The sequence below is a fragment of the Aricia agestis genome, chromosome 9 (assembly GCF_905147365.1).
Source record: "Aricia agestis chromosome 9, ilAriAges1.1, whole genome shotgun sequence".
Classification (NCBI taxonomy): domain Eukaryota; kingdom Metazoa; phylum Arthropoda; class Insecta; order Lepidoptera; family Lycaenidae; genus Aricia; species Aricia agestis.
In genome coordinates, this window is record NC_056414.1 from 5,163,711 (window position 1) to 5,185,016 (window position 21,306).

Consider the following 21,306-nt stretch of genomic DNA (forward strand, 5'->3'; position numbering starts at 1 on the left):
AAGAACAGTAGTATGGACGCATATACTTAAATTATATGAAGATTTGTACCCACCATTGTCTGGTAATAATAACACCGTGCCGTGCACAGGGAGAACGCGGGTCCGCCGTCGTCGTGGAGCGTGCTGGGGGACGGGCTCGGGCCGCCGGAGCCGCCCGGCGTGCCGCCGCCGCGCCTCACGCCCGACCAGCTCGCGCCGCCAGCGCCCTTCGTCTACGTCGAGTCCAAGCGCGACGCCTTCTCCCCGCAGCTGCAGGACTTCTGCCTCAAGCACCCCATCGCCGTCGTCCGCGGCCTCACCGCCGCGCTCAAGCTCGACCTCGGCCTCTTCTCCACCAAGACGCTGGTGGAGGCGTGGCCCGAGCACGCCGTCGAGGTGCGCACGCAGCTCATGCAGAGCGCCGATGAGAACTGGGATGCGGGCGGGCGGCGGCGCGTGTGGGCGTGCGCCTCGCACCGCTCGCACACCACCGTGCGCAAGTACGCCCAGTACCAGGCCGGCTCCTTCCGCGACTCCCTGCGTGACGAGCGCGCCCCTCCCTCCGACAGCGACGCGCCGCACCCCAAGCGCCGCCGCCACGCGCGCATGCTGCGCTTCGGCACCAACGTCGACCTCTCCGACGAGCGCAAGTGGCGCCCCCAGCTCGCCGAGCTGCAGAAGCTGCCGGCGTTCGCGCGCGTCGCGTCTGCCGCCAACATGCTGTCGCACGTTGGCCACGTCATCCTCGGCATGAACACGGTGCAGCTGTACATGAAGGTGCCAGGCTCGCGCACGCCCGGCCACCAGGAGAACAACAACTTCTGCTCGATCAACATCAACATCGGCCCCGGCGACTGCGAGTGGTTCGGCGTGCCCGACTCGTACTGGGGCGGCGTGCGCGAGCTGTGCGACCGCCACGGCCTGTCCTACCTGCACGGCTCGTGGTGGCCGGACCCCGACGAGCTGCGCGCGCACGGCGTGCCCGTGTACCGCTTCACGCAGCGGCCCGGCGACCTCGTGTGGGTGAACGCCGGCTGCGTGCACTGGGTGCAAGCCACCGGCTGGTGCAACAACATTGCCTGGAACGTCGGCCCGCTCACCGCGCGCCAGTACTCGCTCGCGCTCGAGCGCTACGAGTGGAACAAGGTGCAGAACTTCAAGTCCATCGTGCCCATGGTGCACCTCACGTGGAACCTCGCGCGCAACATCCGCGTCTCCGACCCGCGTCTGCACCGCGCCATGCGCACCTGCCTCGCGCAGACGCTGCGCGCCGCCGCCGGCACGCTGGCCGCGGTGCGAGCGCGCGGCGTTGCCGTGCGCTTCCACGGCCGCGCGCGCGGGGAGGCCTCGCACTACTGCGGCGCGTGCGAGCGCGAGGTGTGGCACGCGCTGCTGGTGCGCGAGCACGAGCGCCGGCACGTGGTGCACTGCCTGGCGTGCGCGCGCCGCGCCGCTCCGGACCTCGCCGGCTTCCTGTGCCTGGAGGAGCACCACATGGACGAGCTGGCGCAGGTGTACGACGCCTTCGTGCTGCATCGCCCCGCGCCGCACCACGCCCCCGCCCCCGCCTCGCACGCCTCGCACACGTCGCACACGTCGCACACATCGCACGCCCCGCACGCCCCGCAGCCGGTGGCGGCGCCGGCGCCGGACTGACGCGCCGTTGCGCCGCCGTCGCCGGAGCGTGTTAGTGTGGTGTGAGCGTCGCGCCGCCGCCGTCGTCGTCGTCGTTGTCGTTGCGTTGTAGTTCGGTAGATATTTTTTTTTATTAGTCGCGAGCTAGTTTCTATCGGTTAACTCGTAACGTGATGTCGTATTTGACCAACTCTCTAGAATAATAAAGTGTAGCGAATATCCCCGTTCTATTTTAACGAACGTCGCGCGAGCGCGAGCTTTCGGGCGGTCGATGTACAGCAGATGCGTAATTTTGTAACTCAGTAACTTTTACAGATTGGTCCTTCTCGGTCACTTTTGTTAAGAGAAATAATTGTAAAGATTTGAGTCAATTCGCGGAATGCTAACGAATCACAGTATCGTATCGGGAGTCCGGACGTCGCTCGACGTCGCCCGCCGTAGGGCGCTAGTGTAGATGTACTCGCTTAGGTTAGTCTGGTCTCAGGCCGACGTCCGCCGGGGGTCGGCCCGCTATGGTCTCAGTGCTCAGGTGTTCACCACAAATATGTTATTTTGTAAAGAAGTATATTTATTTATTTCTCACTTAAATTATAAGTTTTTTTTCTACAATTCTAGCAAAGGAGTAATCACATCCGTAGCGAATAGTTGATGGCACGGTGAGACTCTGCGTTTTAGGAGGGTCTGGAGTTGTGCTGCTGTGTCCCAAAGAATGATATTTTGTAGGCAAATACAGTAATGTAATCGCAAAAATCTTGTATGAAGTTGTAATTTTTATTTTAATTTTTGACATATTTGGGGTGTAAAATGAGAAAATCTACTAATCGATGGGACAGTATTGTTCAAATTTGACAAAAAAAATTAGAAAATTGTTTGGCTTGTAAGCGTAGGAAAGATTAGGAATGTTGGCAGGAGACGCTGCTTTACTCTTAAGGCTAAACGTTGGTTTTTCTCGAAGTTTTATGGTATGTTAGTAACATTTGAATGTTGGATGTATTTTTTTAGGCTTTAAGAGTGGCAGGACGTCTACGAGTCTGGTGGATTGTATTTGTATTTATATAATAATAAATAGTAATGTAACATCACTGCCATGTAAGACCTTAATGTTTATATTGTAACATTAAAATTTTTATTAAGATTTAAGTTTTTCATTTCTACCTGTACCTTTAAGGGCCAATTCACACCGCATTGCGACGCGTAGATGCATTTAGGGCCAACGCTAAAACTCGGGCGGGCGCACGCTCGCGTGTGTATAATGAAAAATAGTATGGGCAGAGCTAATACTCATCCACAGAGGAAATTCGTGTCACCAACCCCAACCATATCGTTCAATTTATGAGCAGTATTGGGTTGGGGATGATACTCTAATCTAGTGCGAAGGAGTCACAATAGATCCCTGTAGGTCGCAGTGACGTCAGGGGCTACAGCTATCTGCCTTCTTTTAACACAAAAAAAATGGGCAGCGCAGGCGTTTGCGACGGAGCGCGGACGCGGGTGACTGATATCCGCCCGTGTTTTAGCATTGGCCCTAATTCTGTATTGAATAATTGACTAACTTGCACGACATCTTTCACCATAAAGTTAATTATACCTAGCGGAATAGAGCAACAATCTCGAGCTGTCAAACGAAACCAAAATTGGTTTTCATCTGTGTGAAAAATATGTGTACGTAATACGTATACCTACACTGACACAAGCATGATTGAACATGAATTCTATGAGATTAAATTGTCAACGTGCGCCACGTGCCGACTGGACGTCAAAAAAAGAGTGCTGCTGTCATGTATCACACGTCTCTATTTACCACGCAGTGTTACTGATGGTAACATCTCTCTTGCTCAGGCCTTTGTTTCTCTATTCCACTAGGTACCTATATTAACTTTATGCCTCTCACTTTATTGCAGACTGTCAAATCCATACTTTAGAAATGCATCTACGCGTCGCGTTGCGGTCTGAATTGACCTTAATACAACAAAAAAAAACATTGTGAGTAGCCAAAGTGCAAGAATTCTGTAGGATAAAAAAAAAACCATCTCATTATTATACATGATTTTATTACTATAATCACAATGATCGTAACATTTAATAATAGACTATATTACCAATATTTTAACATCAATTTCATACAAATGAAAGTACCTAGTGTATTTTAAACGTGATAAAAAAATTTAAAGCATTAAGTATGTCACAACAAGTTGATTTAGGCTTGTCTCTGAGCAGAGGCGTTTTAGTTTTAACTGATACAAATTTACTTAGGTACACTTGCGCCAGCCTGGGTTAAAACATAAAGTTAATATACCTAGCGGAATCGAGCAACAATCTCGAGCTGTCAAACGTAACCAAAATTGGTTTTCATCTGTGTGAAAAATACGTGTACGTATACACTTATACAAGCATGATTGAACATGAATTCTATGAGATTAAATTGTGAACGTGCGGCACGTGCCGACTGGAAGTCAAAAAAGAATGCTGCTGTCATGTATCACACGTCTCTTTTTACCACGCAGTGTTACTGACAGTGACATCTCTCTTGCTCAGGCCTTTGTTTCTCTAGGTATCTCTTTCCGCTAGGTATATTAACTTTATGGGTTAAAGTTAATGTAGATTTGAGTCTTTCTTTTTCTTCATATTTAAAGACGTAATTGGAAGAAGTAGATCACTAACTTTTTATAAGATAAGGGCAATTGCTCATTTTTCCCTCATAATTTGAACCTATGGATCTGGTTAATATATCTAGCTATACAGAAAATCAACAGATTTATTTCATATCATTTTCCCGCTCCTTAGAGCCTCCATTCATGCAAAAAAAAGAAAACTTCCAAAATGTAAGGCGCTTTGCAGACGAAGGTGTAGGGCGGGCCGGTCAATTTCGCCGCGTACGCCCGTCGATGTCTGTGGCTGCCCGCGCCGCGTGCACAAAGCACACGCCGTCTGCGTTACTGCATGTAAACTGGTTTGTGTGATCCACGGCGGGCAGCCGCGGACATGCGCTGGCGGCGGGCCGGACACCAGCGGCGCGGTCTTTTCGCCCGCCGTGTGCATTGGTAATATAGGATTCCCTTTGTGCGATCTTTCGCGGCGAGATTGACCGGTCCGTCCCGCCCCGTCGTCTGCAAAGCGCCTTATTTACCCACTTCATCCACTCAAGTCTTCATATTTTATGAAAGAGAAAGCATGACGACAAATGATCAACCGTCCCGTAAATAAGTGTATCAGGGCTAACAGGGGGTTTGTGATGATTATTAACGATAGTTATAGCCTATTTAAGTAAGTTCTGTAGCACCTATTGGTTATACAATATTAAACTAAATATCACTATAATATTATATTATACAATATATTCGTAGAAGAGAGCATAACTACCTACTAATCTTTAAAAATGAACGTAGCAAAATATTTCAAGTGGAGGACATGATTATAATTTTGGCATATAAATTGCACTTTATTTAAAACTAAACTTAAGCCTTCACGCCTGATATTATATACATTTGGTGAAGACTAGTACAGTAAAATTAAAGTTAATATATAATTAACTTAAAATTATTTGCATTTATCAATTCCATCGTTATTCATAAGCCGTTCCGTTTAAAAATAATATAAAAATTGTATCTTTATCTCATACGAAAGTACAAAGGTTGAAATACTATTTGTACACCTTATAACTGAAGAAAAACAATATCATCAAATGGTACTTCCAGACCTTTTGCCTATCATAATATTTTAAGGCTGGCCGCATACACACGTTTTCCGTATGCCAATTCCAAATTCGTTTTCCGTATTCGGAAATCCGAATGCATGGAATCAGTAGAAAATATTATATTAACTGACGCTGAAGTTCTATTTTTTTCGAATGGAACGAATTCCACACGTACGTTTCGAGTGCAAGACAGCGCGTTCGGACTCGCGCACGAAGGGTTCCGTACCGTTATAGAGCGAAAGTAGGCAAAAAAATTGTGGTTTTTGTATGCCCCCCACCCCTTATGCATTTACTGAAGGGGAGCCGCCTTAAATATTTTATTTTTTATTATTAACCTAAGATCACCGGTGATCGCGCCAACAATAGAATAACAATAGATTTCCAAGAATTCACGATCGAAGGATTAAAATACAAATATAATTAAAGATTTTGTGAAAATTTCAAGTGCCATTATTGACTACGAGCAAAATAGTCCAAAAAATTCACGTTTCTTGTATGAGAGCCTCTCTTAAATATTATTATATTTTGTGTTTAGTATTTTGTTATAGCGGCAATAGAAATACACAATCTGTGAAAATTTCAGAAGTCTAGCTATAGCGGTTCTTGAGATACAGCTTGGAGACAGACAGACATCGAAGTCTTAGTAATAGTGTCCCGTTTTTACCCCCTTGGGTACAGAACCCTAAAAACGAATGTTTGAGCTAGTCTCACGGAATTCCAAATCGAAATTCCACATTAGGAAATCGAAGACGGAAAACGTGCGTATGCGGCCAGCCTTAACACAATCTAAAATACGAATCGCAAAAGGAACGTCGAAAAAACGATTCAAATAAAGTCTTACAAAAATATGTGCACATTTTATCAGTCAATAATGAAAATGCATTAAAATGAATGTGCAAGATCTCTTTACAAGTGAAGAAGATAGACTAATTTGTGCTAACAATAATTGTTTTTACTAATATCTAGTATACAATTTTTATGTGAAAATTTATAACATTCGATGTTTGTGCCTTTACATTACAATTATTTTACATAATATAATATTAAAATAAAATGCATTATTCACCTTCGCAAGACGCAACAGTCTTCAAACTCCATTATACTATTTAACAGATTAAAAAACGAGAGATGCGCCAAGCTTATAAGTTATGCTGTATTTTTATCATTTATTAAAAAATTTGGCTCTTATATTTCTATCTCAAAAGTCAAAAATGTGTCGCAACTCGCATAGTTTCATTCAATAATCTGCTTACTAAACAAACTCTCACTCTAGGAATGTTTAAGCTGATATCAGACGGTTATTTTTTTGTTATTTTCATATTTTATATCATCTTTCATTCTAGTGAGGCAGCGGCTACTAATTTTTATAAATGAAATATTGTCGAATGTTGAATAAAAGAAATTTAAGGAAAATGATGGACATTCACTCAAGTGAACCGTCTGATATCACCCTTAGGAATAGTCATACGAATCATATCATAGTGATATGACTATTTCAAGGCACACACTTCACAACATCTGCCAATTTCATTAGTTATTACATTATCATGCGATGCAATTTGGGACTTAGATTCCTTAGATTAGAACCTTTTCAGTACAAAATATTTCACAGACCTCCATAATCCTATGAATTTCTCATTTTCATAAATAGCTTGTGCAACTTAATAAAATAGTAGATAGTAGAATAAAATAGTAAATTCTATTTTTTTTTTCATTTTCCTGTATAATTCATAGTTTATAATGCAAATTGCGCTCCATGCACCTACAGCAGTTATAACTAAAAATGGATGAGTATAGGCATACCAGATGGATGGATTAGACAATATGAAGCATAATGTTATAACCTGCATTATAATTAATTCACTATAGCCTGTTTTATTCTGTCTAACATACTCAGGGCGAATTGATTGTTGTAAAATTAAAGGTAAATAAGTAAAACAAATCAAAAAATTTAAATACTGTAGTGTAAAGTGGTAAAAGTGTAATATACTTATAATAGAAATTTCACTTGTAAATAGATAAATAAATGTAAGAATTTACCTGTATACTGTACGGGGGAACAAGAAACATTAATAAAAAAAAGCATACTCAGGGCGCAAAGTAAAAAAGTATAGTCGTACTGAGAAACAGCTACATAATAAACTATCAATTTGATTGTCCTACTACAAGTGTGTATGTATTATGTATCACCCCCTATCGCGTACGCAGTCAAATATGCCGAGTCAAATTAATGTTTGTTTGCCTATTAAACATTTTAAGGCTTTTATCTCGAAATCAGCGGGCAGCGGCGCGTTCTAGTACGCCGCGAGCCGCTGTTTTCGAGAACCGGTCCATATAAATCTATACATTGGAACGCGCCGCTCCCGCCCCGCTGCCCGCCAAATTCAAAAATTCAAAAGGTTATTATGCTGTTCATCTGTTCTGTACTCCAAGCTCAGGGTGTCTGGCGGGGCACGGGGGTCCGTAGCAGCAGGGCGGAGTCAGCTGACACGATGGGCAGCTCGTTGGAGCAGTGATACTTGATGAGGTGGGAGACACTCTCGAAAACACGGTCTTTTGTTCGCACCTGGTGAAGGGACATACTTTAATAATGTAACGTGGCAATATTTGTATAAAATTATTACAGCATTTTTTTCCAGTTTGCTGTATTCAATATTTGGCAAGTTGATAGGAAACAAACTAAAAACGATAATATGTGTAAATATTTCAAAATTATCAAGACAACCCGCCACACTCAGAGACATTAAGTTATGAACTTATGATTACCCTTCAATTAAATGAAGAGTTTGACAGATAATGTATGGGGCTTATGTCAAAATTTTGAATTAATTACATTTTTTTATACATAAAATACCTGTAACTATAGGTATTTTATAATTATTACAATCTAGCCTAATAATTAAGACTAATAAGTAATTTTACGTTAACTTAATCTGCTAAGTAGAGTTAACTAAGATTGTGTCCATCAACACTTTCTTAAAGTCTCTATAAAGGAGAATACACATTATTGTTTGTGTTCGTCACAGTCACTTAACGTTTTTTACACTGATTTTAACAAAATGTTAAAAAATTACATTAAAATAATTAATGTTCCACTCTGAGTGCGGCAGTAAGTGCCAGTCCACACGGCGCGTTGCGTCAAGTGTATAATTATTTAATTGAAGATGAATTTCCACCAAGAAGTGACAGTACATTCAATATCATATGGGGTTATATTTCTGAACTCACGCTTTGTTATCAAATACACACACACACACACGCATGCGCGCTGGCACGCATTCACACACACACACACACACACAGTGACATCAAAAATATTTTATATAAAATTAAACTGTACTCTAGTTACGGAGTGGCGACCGACCGGTCGCCGAAACTGGGGCAAACCCAAGACAAGGTGGCGCGACGAACTTGACGCTACAGATAAAGAGTGGCCAAATACAGCATAGGACAGAGACGTGTGGAAGGAAAGAGGGAAGGCCTTTGCCCACGAGTGGAACACTCCCGGCTATTAATAATAATAAACTGTACTGACCACGCCGTTGGGGTCGACGAGCAGCAGGTGTTTGTGTTGTCCGCGGCGCGCACCCGTCAGCACGAACTGGCCGGCGCACGCGCCCGACTCGCGCACCAGGAACTCCCCGTCCGCGCTCACCAGCTGAAATAGACAATCTTATTATACCTTCCGTAAAGTATGTCACAAGATTTTCATCATTATTAGATCCCTACTATGACGTCACAGAGTAATTTTTTACCTAAAAATTAAAATCATTAACTAAAAAAAAGTGACGAAATATATAATAAATTAAATTTCGTTACTTTTCGTAGCCTCTCCCCCCATTTAGTAGGTGACATACTTTATGGATTTTATTTTATGAAATAAGGGGGCAAACGAGCAAACGGGTCACCTGATGAAAAGTAACTTCCGTCGCCCATGGACACTCGCAACATCAGAAGAGCTGCAGGTGCGTTGCCGGCCTTTTAAGAGGGAATAGGGTAGTAGGTGAGGGTAGGGATGGGAAGGGAAGGGAATAGGGGAGGGTAGGGAAGGGATTAGTGTAGGGGATTGGGCCTCCGGTAAAACTCACTCACTCGGCGAAACACAGCGCAAGCGCTGTTTAACGCCAGTTTTCTGTGAGAACGTGGTATTTCTCCGGTCGAGCCGGCCCATTCGTCCCGAAGCATGGCTCTCCCACGTATAAAATGCCCTCCCACGGATGGTTCTTATATTTACTTGATTAATTAACTTTTTCGAAAACCTCTCTTTTTAGAAAGTCGTTTGAAAATACACCTTTCTTAATGAGTATAGGCCAATTTAATTTTACCGCCCCGAGCTCTGCCGCCCCCCTAGGTCATATTATGACGCTGCCGCTCATAGGCCGTGGCCTGTCTATACACAAATCGACCATCCACTCACCCTCTCAGCGGCGGTCCTGGATATGGCGCCGTGGAACCAGGGCTCCCGCGCCAGCAGCGCCGCCTGCACCGCCGGCGCGAGCGGCTCGGGGTCGCCGGCACCCGCGCCCCCCGACGCCGCGCCGGATGTTGATGCGATCGACGAAGGTGCGGCGGTGAATGGTTCTGGAAAATAGGAGTTACTTTTATGTTTAGTGGACTATACGATCACAAGGCGTTGTTACTTGTTAAATATTATAATAAGTACAATGAACAAAAACTAAGGAAGAGTGACTGTGTCAAAAAAATTGTCCACGAGTCTACAAAATATGACCCGAATACATGCATACTTTATGCATGTATTCGGCACACATTTTGTGACATATAGAAGTGACAATTAATATCAACGGCTTTATTTCGTAAATTTGAGTGTTAACCGATTCGTGGCCACTGCCGCGCTCAGCGCGTCATTTAAAAAGATTCAGTGGGGCCCTGGCGCGTCATACAAGGATTGTTAAAAAACACGTTAAAACTAATTTATTATACTGTAATTACAATTCCGTCTAAATGTGCATAAAACATAACCAGTGGCCAATGCCGCACGTTGGGCGTCATCGTTTAGCAGGGCCGATGACGCTTATGGCGCGTCATCGAACAAACTGCTTGGCCTGTGGTAAGAATTCGTGAAAATGAAGGTGGCAACGAATCGGTTAATGTTTCATTGCTATTGCCATATTGTGTGCGAAAAGGAACCAAATTCAAAACGGTTGAAGTATGGGAGTTACGTTTCCTTAGTTTTTATTATTCTTATAAAGCCTTGTCGGACCAGCAACGTCTCCTATCAAATTCTGTGGTCAAAGTTAGAGGTCAAAGTTAGCCTTAACTATAACCATAACTTTAACCACACCTCCGGTGCAACCCACCCTTAGTAGTAAGGTAATGATTCAACTTTTAAATATTATATACTTACGCATGTCGAATATGTCAGTGTGATGTTGTGGCAGGAGGGCGGTAGGGGGCGTGCGCGGGGGCGGGGTCTGATTCACGTAGTGACGGACGCTCTCCTCGCACCTACAAACATTATCAGTTTTCAGTGCTTTCATACCAGAATTCTATAAGTTTGCGAATGTCCGTAGTGGCTTGTCATTATGATTGAACCCGATTTGATTTTTTTAAACAGATCAGAAATACTTAAATAACACATTAATTTCGTCGAGTTAGAGCACTTACAGACGAACGGCACTTGCCGACGGCATGCATCGACGGCAGTCGACAAGTGTCAAAAAAAATCTATGACAAAAAAATCCAGCAACTACAACTAAAAAAACAACCGTTCATCTGTAAGAGGCCTCAAATTAAATTGTATACAGTAAAAGACTTAAATTAAATTGTATACGTGGGAGAGCCATGATTCGGCACGAATGGGCCGGCTCGACCGAAGAAATACCACGTTCTCACAGAAAACCGGCGTGAAACAGCGCTAGCGCTGTGTTTCGCCGAGTGAGTGAGTTTACCGGAGGCCCGATCCCCTACCCTATTCCCTTCCCTACCCTCCCCTATTCCCTTCCCTTCCCTACCCTCCCCTATTCCCTTCCCTTCCCTACCCTCCCCTATTATCCTATTCCCTCTTAAAAGGCCGGCAACACACCTGCTGCTCTTCTGATGCTGCAAGTGTCCATGGGCGACGGAAGTTGCTTTCCATCAGGTGACCCGTTTGCTCGTTTGCCCCCTTATTTCATACAGGATCAATATTATTTGTCACTCACGAAGACGTCAGCGGCGGTAGATGCGGAAGGGGCGGCGGCGGGTGTCGGTGCGACCCGGGGGGCGCGGGCGGGGGGATCTTGTCCGGCATGTCGTTGTAGTACTCTCTATCCTCTAGTGCTATTTCGCTCACACCGTTGCTGCGCCCGTTCATGTTCAAGCTGAAATTTATTGGTTAATATCACTAACCTCTATTAGCCCAGTAGGGTTAGTTCAGCCTTGTATGGGAAGCTGAAATTAATTATAGTCAGAGATTTTGGAGTTGTACAATATCTACCAATAGCGTACTATAATTTGTTTTAGTCTGAACTCTATCTAACAATAATTGCGATCCATCTAATCAACTAATCTTGCACACAAATCGAATACTGCGCATTCTCCTTCTATACATGCCAAGTAGGGAATGCAATCCCGCAAGATAATTTCAATCCCGGTATTTGCGGGACTGAACCATCACAATCCCGCTGGATCCCGGTATTTGCGGGATCCCGCAGGGTGGAGACATAAACTTGTAAAATAAATCGTTCTAATGACTTTACTTGATAGAACCCGTTTTATTCTTAGAAACTTAAATAAAACAAACTTTGTTAGACACTTTTTTTACAAGGGTGTATTAATACTTCATTCTTTAGAATATATAAAAATAAAAAAATAAGCTTATTTATTTTCAGCTTTTATAAAAATTATTCATTGTTTCCAAATATACGGAAAATTGTGCTAAAAGACTCCGTTACATACATATAGCCCAAGCTTATAAAAGTATGTTAAAAAAGTTGTGTCTGCAAAACGACTCCTGATATTCGACACAAGGTAGCCAGCAGCTGAAAAAGTTGGCTCAGCTTCAACGCTGGTTGCAGGAACATTATTGTCATTGCATTATAGGTGAATTTAAGGTAAATTGTTTAGTGGGCTGCCTGTAGCCAGTTGACGCACCCCCGCGCGCAGAGTTACACGTATGAATCACGCTTCTTTGTAATCCCGCTAGTCCCGCGGGATCCCGCTACATTTTCGACCGGGATTAGTCCCGCAAAATGCATGCGGGATCCCGGTATTTCGGGATCCCGGTATTGCATTCCCTAATGCCAAGCAATCTAAAGGGTCCACACATTAATAGTCCGTCTTGGCCATCAATACAAAATCGACAGGCGACCTGTGATTCTGTGATTTTTTAGGGTGCCGTAGCCAAATGGCAAAAAACGGAACCCTTATAGATTCGTCATGTCTGTCCAAATTGGAAAACTTATGGATAGGTCTTCAAATATCATATTGAGGTTTCTAATATCATTTTTTTATAACCTGAATAATTTGCGAGAGAGAGACTCTTCCAAAGTGGTAAAATGTGTGTCCCTCCTCTCTAACTTCTAAAGTAGGGGCATGATAAGTCTAAAAAAATATATGATGTACATACCAAACTACCAACGAAAATTAATTAATTAAAAACGAGATTTTTTTATACGTCATAAATGGTAACCTTAATTTAATTTTCATTAAATCAACTGAAATATGAAAATAAATCAAAAACCTCTTAATTTCATAAAAATAAACCTTATTGCTGCTGCGGAACCCTTCATGGGCGAGTCCAACTCGCACTTGGCCGGTTTTTTCCGGTTAACAGACAGGTTGCGATAGCTCTGATTTCAAATAAAACTAATATGTATAATTTTACAAACACACTTACACATATGTAACATAAAGAAGTATCAATAAGCAGTAACATTCCTTTTTGATTTCTCTTAATGTTACACCAATATGCGTCTGAGTCATGATCAAAAATAAATAATAATCGGCCAAGTGCGAGTCGGACTCGCGCACGATGGGTTCCGTACTGATATAAAGCGAAAGTAGACAAAAAACAGACAACGAAGTCTTAGTAATAGGGTCCTGTTTTTACCTTTTGGGTACAGAACCCTAAAAATGATTTGACATCAGTTTAAGTTAGTATTGGCACAACAAATTAGCAAACTATCAAAATGCTTATTCAGTGATCAGTGATCACTCAAAAATCCATAGCGGTGATTCATTTAAGAATATTTTAAAGTGACTCACGAGTTTGGTTTTGTGAGAAACTCTTTGAAGCGGAGTTCAAATGCTTGACCGATTGTGGCAATCACATCTTGGGCCAGTCGTCCGCCACATTCTAGAACATAGCAAGCCCTCCATTCTGCTGGTGGTATGGATTTCGCCACATATGCCACAAAATCCAAAGAGTCCTAAAATGAAAAATAACATTAATAATATTATGTAAAATTTAACGTTATTAAAGTCTTCACACTTAATTAAATTAGTTCAGTGGGTGTATTATGCTTTTCAGAGGAATGAGAATTAGTAAGAGGTGTTTTCCTTAAGCCAATTAATACCAAATATTTATATAAGTATATGGTAAAATGTTTTTACGACAGGAAGGAAATTATTGCAAAGAACATAATAAGCACACCATTATTATTTATTATATTACAGTCTTTGTTGGATACATAGGCTTTTTATTTGGTCTGAGTACATAGGACTAATCTAAGACAAAAGCAGCAATTGGATAGCTAATTTGTAACATAATATTTATATTTTTTTATGAAATAAGGGGGCAAACAAGCAAACGAGTCACCTGATGGAAAGCAACTTCCGTCGCCCATGGCACTCGCAGCATCAGAAGAGCTGCAGGTGCGTTGCCGGCCTTTTAAGAGGGAATAGAGTAATAAGGGAGGGTAGGGATGGGAAGGGAATAGGGGAGGGAATGGGAAGGGAATAGGGGAGGGTAGGGAAGGGAATAGGGGAGGGTAGGGAAGGGAATAGGGGAGGGTAGGGAAGGGAATAGGGTAGGGTATTAGGCCTCCGTTAAACTCACTCACTTGGCGAAACACAGCGCAAGCGCTGTTTCACGCCGGTTTTCTGTGAGAACGTGGTATTTCTTGAAAAAGAATTTGAATTTTAAAGAATTTCTCCGGTCGAGCCGGCCCATTCGTGCCGAAGAATAGACTTAATATATACTGTCGTATAGACCACCTGACAACCCGAAAATCTGTCAATGTGTGCTAGTGATGTATATTTTACTATCGATAGTATAGTATTTTGTTATCGATAGTATAGTCCGTTCGAGTTATTTTACCTTAGTTTCTATAAGAAATAAATAATATGCAACTTTGACAGATTTGTATTTCAAATTAGGTATCATAAATTTTAATTGGCAAAAAAGGTGACACTTGAAAAGTAGATACACATTTTCTTTTGGAATGATTTTTCAATCGTCGGATATGTTATGACATGAGGTTCTTATAGGGGTAAATAATATACACATAACACATTATAAAGTTACTTATTTATTACTCAGGTAAAATCTATCTGGTAAATCAGCCCTTACATTGAAAGTAAAAAACACACTATACTAGTATATTATATTTTATTCTTATTATCATAATATTTTTATTAAAATTATTTTTAACCGACTTCCAAACAGTAGGAGTCTAGACGTTCGGCTCTGGATATATTTTTTAGGTATATTCAACGATTACTCTGCCGTTTATGAACCGATTTTCAAAATTTTTCTTTTGTTGTACATTGTATTGTTTCAAGTAGGTATCATGTTCACAAAAGTGGTGGTCTGGTGATGGAAACCATGAGAAATCGAGGTGACTCCTTGATATTCAAATGGGAACATATGGCCCAAGAAAACGTTCAAAATCTTTCAATTAATAACCTTCTTGGGATTCCAACCAACACACCCAATTAATTTCAGCCATTTTCCTCTTATTAGAGGATCTTGAGGAAATCTGTAAAACAAATGATTATGATATATAAATATAAACCTTCCTCTAGTTTTAGAGTCACTCTATATTACAGTAGTTATATTATATTAGCTATATTATACTATACTATATTATATTAGTTAAAATAAGATAATATGTCCTTTTTAGTCCGGCCGCACATTATCCGAATTTCTGATAACAAAAATTCGGACGCCCCGCCCCGCTCATACATTTTGACACGTCAGAAATTCTTTTAGTATGATGGGTCTACAACAAAATGTATGAACAGAGTGCGTTCCGCCGGGCGTCCGAATTTTTCTGATCAGAAATTTCGGATAATGTTCGGCCGGGTTTAAGGTGATAAATATAAAGGTAAATGATTTTTATTTTAGTTTTATGTTATTGTAAAATATCGATAAGCATATCGATAAATTTGATTCAAGCACTAGCGTATATGTAAAAAAATTTGATGAAAAATGTTTCTTCAAAATTTGTGTAATATAAGAACAATAGTACCTTTAGTTATGCAAAATATGAAAGTAAAAGGGAGGATTCACAATATTTTATTAGAAATAGAGAACTAAAGACAGAATATAGCAAAAATAAACACATCGTAGCAAAATTTAGGACATGAAGATTAATTACCTGTGAAATGTATATTTTTCAGGATTATTCTTATGATTTACACTGCAAATACTTACAGCACAAGTCACAATTTTTAAATATAATAATATTTATTCAAAATAACAAACAAATTGAACAATATATTGGAAATACCGAAAGGGCATAAAAACGACTGACGACCTGTCAAATGAAAGTGGTTACAATTTTCATTAGACTGCCTCTCTCTTTTCATCTTGTTATAATTCCATAAAAGATTTTCTTCTCTCTCGCACTCTTTGTTGGTATTTAGCATTATAGGTTTATGTGCCGAAGCATGGCTCTCCCACTATTTAAGTGAGGAGATAAAAGATTAGTTTACCTGATCACCTCCTGAAGCAAACGACACTCTTGGCATATCATGTCGGGCAATACTCTCACCACCTTCCAATGCTGCTAGTGTGATAGCTCGGGATGACACTGTCAGTGCTACATTTGATCCCGAATGTGCCATCCTAGGTCTAGCGGCCAGTGCACAGGCTGCAGCTTGGCACACTCTGCGCTTCTTGTCGGCTGACCTCAAACCAGCTGCAGCACACACCCTTGCTATACATTCTCTGAAATAATTTTGTAGGAAGGTTAATAAATAAAAATTTGGTGATTTTATTCACATACAATTAGTTTTTAGATTTCCGTACCCGAAGGGTAAAAACGGGACCCTATTACTAAGACTTAGATGTCTGTCCGTCTGTATATTATCAGGCTGTAACTCAAGAACCAACAATTTTCACAGATTGTGTATATCTGTTGCCGCTATAACAACAAATACTAAAAACAAAATAAAGTTAATATTTAAGGGAGGCTCCCAAAACACAATTTTTTGTCTACTTTCACTCTATACTGGTACGGAACCCTTCGCGCTTGGCCGATTTTTAATAATATTCGACAAAAGTATACGATTTTGACTAAATTGCAAAGATGAGAAATGTCACTATGAATGCACTTCATATTGAACTTGTTATCATAGTTAACTAATAGATGGTATGTTGACTAGACATTACCTAGAAATTGGGATGAGTCACATTTCATCACTGGAAGGACTTTATCAGAAATAGTTGAGCCAATATAATATGTAATATTATGTAGTGCTGTTTTTTTTAATGTAACAAAGCCTATGTGAGTTATCTTGCTAGAATACCACATGATTTGGCATTGACACTAAATAACAAAATGAACTTGATATAAATAAATATTTTGGCCAGTATACTCACTTTGCTACTTGGGACCTGGTTTCAAAATCCAACTGTTTCATAGATGTAAGCACCTCCATGCAGCCAATGTACTGAAAGAAGAATATCCAGTTATATTATGGTATTACCGTGGATATATTTTGTTAGGTCGTTGATAATTACCCGAACGGCGTAAGTGACACCGTCGCTGGCTAACACAGAGTCGGGATGAAGCCAACCCCTAGCCGGCTTAGCCACGAACGGTCCATTATCCCCCATGGTCGTATTTTGCAACGTCTGATGCGTCTGAAACTGTTCACACTTCACCTACTCCCAGCTATTCTAAATACACTTTCATTGTTATTCAAATTATTCGTCGATTGTAATTCGTATTCTAAATCACAGAATGCAAAGTGGTTTCGCTCACTGAGATAGGACGCTTCGAGATTGTGTAAACAAGAACCTGATAATATGGATTTACGATAGTAGTTTGTCAATTTTTGTTAATTTGTTCTATTGATAATTGTATTTTATTGTAAAATTATTCGTAAAAGTTAAAACTTTTTGACTGACAGACAGCAACAAAGCTAAAGCAAAATGACAGCAGCTGTCAATTTTTTTTCTTATTATGGCACTTCAGCTATAAAACCGTGGCCAATGTCGAGTAAATGGCGGGAAACAATGTTCTAGTCTTCGGTTCTAGTATCGGAAACTATTAAGCTTGTCACACACAGAGCAGGTAATGTAAAGATGTATATTATAGCATGATACATCTCGATACATCTCAATACATCTTTCTGTATAATAGAAATCGTCAGGAGACCACACACAGCAGCTATAATGTATAATATTTTTACATCTTCGTATCTTAAGATACCGAGCTATATGAAAATAAACATTTATATTTTGATACATCCAAATACATCCCAATACATCTCCAATATATTTTTGTATATTACGACTACATCTCTTCTCTTCATAGGGTGTTCAAAAATTTCTGTGATTATATTAATGTGTATGATAGACAGATACACACAGTGTTGCCACTTGCCACCTTAGCACAGCACTTCACAGCAGGTACTGCAGGCAGTCTGTTCCCCAGAGCCTATATTTTCAATCAAATATCTTCAATCCACATCGTTCTGTTTTTGGCACAATATGTAACAATGCGCGCATCAAAATTACAATCCGAATTATCTTCTGATGAACTATCTAGTGAATCTAATAGCAAGTAACTCGAAAGGCCATAGTATTACAACATTAAAAATAAGAACAGCCTGTATAACACTTTAGCAGCTGAAATGTGCGTCAAGCGTGAAGCGGGGCGTTTAGCATTGAAATGTAGGGAAAGATACATTACATTACCTGTTGTGTGTGTGATACATTAATATAATATAAAGATACACATCCCGGGATGTAATTATAATATTAATACGCGAACGAAAAACTTCGTAACCCTTTTTACGAAAAATGGGGAAACGTAGGTGAATTAAATTTTGCACAGTTATAGTTTATATGGTGAAGGAGTGCATCGAACTAATTTATTATTTTGAAATTATGTTTTTATCATACATTTTTTTAACAAATAAAACATTACACACACTACAACACACACACATGAGAAATGACAGATTTTTGAGTGACAAGCCTATACATACGAATAATTTATTATACTCTTTTATTTATGGTTGAATCTGTTGACAACAAGTTGACAAATTGAAAATGGATTATAGTTTTTTTTATATTGAATTTATGATACTTTTGGACCATGATTACACGGCCAGTCTGAGATCAGCTAAGTCCCAGAGACAAGAGTTGAAAAAAAAATGATAAAGTCAATATGTTTTGGGTTTGGAACCCAATTGAGCCCTTAATTTTTGTAAAATTCTAGGAATTCGAAAATTCGCCCGTCACTTCACTCCATTTTTATTACATAATAATAATTCTAATAATAGTAATAAATCTTTATTGAAAACCAAAACATATTTCCTTATTCTATTAACCTGCCAAACTGCATAGTAGTTTGTCGGCGGGCTAGGCTAATATTAGAAACGTTTTACTATAAAATCAATATAAACTAAAACCATCGCATTTTTATGTTTGCCTATCTTAAGTTAGATAATTTATGAACACAAATTTAATATCTATTTCGATTTCATGGGAAGTATTTAATTTTTTACAGCTATTTCTGTAAAAAAAGTCCTTAACCGTCCAATGGACAATGACTGGTATTATAAAGCTCGTCACAGACAGAGCAGGTAATGTATATTAATGTACACTAGAGATCGCCCAATGGTCGAAATTCGACCTTACTTTCAACGACATGGGCCTATAATATGTCGCTTTTTTTCGCTCATATCCCTTTGTTCCCTTTAATCTACTTCTACTACGAAACGGATTTTGACGATTCTTCCAGTTTTAGATAGCCCATTTATCGAGGCAGGCTATTATAGGCTATATTCTATCACGCTAAGACTAATAGGAGCGAAGAAATAGAGGAAAATGTGGAAAAAACGGGGAAAATTATAAGTTGAACGCGCTAATCTCAGGAACTACTGGTACGATTTGAAAAATTCTTTCAGTGTTAGATAGCCCATTTATTGAGGAAGGCTATATGCCACGCTTTTCATTACGCTGTATTAAGACTAATAGAAGAATGTGGAAAAAACGGGGGAAATTATTTGAAAGGGCATATCTCGCGAACTACTTGAGCAATTTTTATGTTATTTGGCACAGATAAGAAGTAAACCACGTGAAGGATCATAGGCTATCGATTTTAATCATTTTTTCAGTGGCTATATATTTTATACCCGTGCGACGCCGGGGCGGGTCGCTAGTACATAATAATAATATAATCACAGTATGAAGAGAAGAAATGTATATTTTACATGGAAATACACTTGCGTGCAAAAAAATCGACCCACCCCGCGCATTTCTGTTGAAGTCACTATATCTTAAAAAGTTATAGTTAATTATTATTTCTTTTTATTAATAATGCGAGTTAATATGATAGGGAATGTGTACGTTTACTCTACATTTTCTAAAACCAACATGCTTGACTACAAACGACACAAATCACTAAGCACCCCCATCGTTCGTTAATTTTCGTTAATTGAACGGTTTTGTTCTGTATGAAAAATCGGTCAAATCTTATTGTTTTTGTTTTGTCTCGATTTTTATTGATTTATTTTTCATTTAACTTAATTTTAAACGTAATTTCTTTGTGGCAAAATGGATATTACTCCGAATAAAGCCTCTCAAGCAGGGGCTTTGCCAAGAACTGCATTTAGACAACGAGTTGCGGCTAGAAGTCTTATTTAAGTCGAACTTCGGTTACAAGAGTATACCGAAGTATTCTAGAGACTCTAAACTTTACCATGCGACCATGTTCAGTAAGACATTGGGCTACATTTGAACGTGATGACCGTTTGAAGGTGTCAACGTCCTTGCGGAATCGACATCTCATTTCAGTTCAAGTGCAACGACGGCCAAGAGAAGTCGGATGAGTTACAGTAATTGAGTAGACTGTACGACGAAGACTTGCAGGCAGCTGTTTGACTTCACAAAAACTCGCTAACGGTCCAAAATTAACCCCAGCACACCGTCAAACGCAGCTTAGTTTCGCACGTTCTCGTGTTGATTTTTCATTGGAGCAATGGCGGGTCGTGCTCTTTTCTGATGAAAGCTAAATCAGTTTTTATGGTATCGATGGTCGCAGAAAAGCATACCGTAGATAAGGAGAATGATTTGCGCAAGCGTGCATTGACGAAAGGCTTCCATTTGGTAGGTGTTCGGGGACTGTATGGGCGAGATTTCAGGCTGTAGAATTAGTAAACAATTTACAGTTACAATAACTATAGCATTAAATAAATCCTTATTGTACTACCTTTAAAACGATACCAACATTTATATAATACTTATTATATTTCTTGAGTTATTACCGTTTGAACCATAAGGAGAGAGGTGGGTCGATTTTTTTGCACGCAAGTTTATATTGAGATGTATTAAAATGTAAATATATATTTTCATATAGCTCGGTATCTTAAGATACGAAGATGTAAAAATATACATTACTAGCTGTTGCCCGCGACTTCGTCCGCGTGGACTTTAGTTTATAGTAAAGTTGTTCCCGTACATCGATTGAGTCGTTTACGCGCAAATTGGAAAAGTATATTGTGTGGGAACCGCACATTTTTCCGTAACAAAAAATATTCCTTGTCCCAGATTCAAATTAGTATCTCCAATCTCCATCCTAAATTTCATAAAAAAAGAT

The 21,306-nt window shown here is 40.3% G+C and overlaps 2 protein-coding genes and 1 long non-coding RNA gene across 5 annotated transcripts in view; 2 read left to right on the plus strand and 1 right to left on the minus strand.

Moving 5' to 3' along the window:
- Positions 1 to 2,749, plus strand: part of LOC121730384 (lysine-specific demethylase 6A) — a 38,725-nt gene extending 35,976 nt beyond the window's left edge. For all 3 annotated transcript variants that reach the window (XM_042119404.1, XM_042119405.1, XM_042119406.1), the window contains one exon: positions 90 to 2,749. In XM_042119404.1, the coding sequence (XP_041975338.1) occupies positions 90 to 1,635 (1,546 nt within the window). In that variant the 3' untranslated portion in view covers positions 1,636 to 2,749. The remainder of the gene's footprint in view (positions 1 to 89) is intronic.
- Positions 2,750 to 6,365: 3,616 nt separating this feature from the next.
- LOC121730408 lies at positions 6,366 to 15,722 on the plus strand. Its single transcript, XR_006036111.1, has 3 exons — positions 6,366 to 6,453; positions 7,178 to 7,180; positions 15,710 to 15,722. It is a non-coding gene; the product is annotated as an uncharacterized LOC121730408 (long non-coding RNA).
- LOC121730397 (SHC-transforming protein 1) lies at positions 7,599 to 17,581 on the minus strand. Its single transcript, XM_042119422.1, has 9 exons — positions 17,217 to 17,581; positions 17,076 to 17,146; positions 16,187 to 16,421; positions 13,514 to 13,677; positions 11,470 to 11,628; positions 10,674 to 10,774; positions 9,726 to 9,889; positions 8,844 to 8,966; positions 7,599 to 7,874 (listed from the first exon to the last, which is right to left on the minus strand). The coding sequence occupies exons 1-9, from the start codon at positions 17,310 to 17,312 to the stop codon at positions 7,743 to 7,745; spliced, it is 1,245 nt and encodes a 414-aa protein (XP_041975356.1). The 5' UTR covers positions 17,313 to 17,581; the 3' UTR covers positions 7,599 to 7,742.
- Positions 17,582 to 21,306: the final 3,725 nt, after the last annotated feature.

Excerpts from the sequence above, each read along its gene's own strand:
- LOC121730397 (XM_042119422.1), bottom strand. The coding sequence starts at position 17,312 with ATGGGGGATAATGGACCGTTCGTGGCTAAGCCGGCTAGGGGTTGGCTT. Across the intron at positions 16,422-17,075 it reads ACCAGGTCCCAAGTAGCAAA|AGAATGTATAGCAAGGGTGT; the intron begins GTGAGTATACTG and ends AAATTATTTCAG. Across the intron at positions 8,967-9,725 it reads CCAGGACCGCCGCTGAGAGG|CTGGTGAGCGCGGACGGGGA; the intron begins GTGAGTGGATGG and ends TGTCTATTTCAG.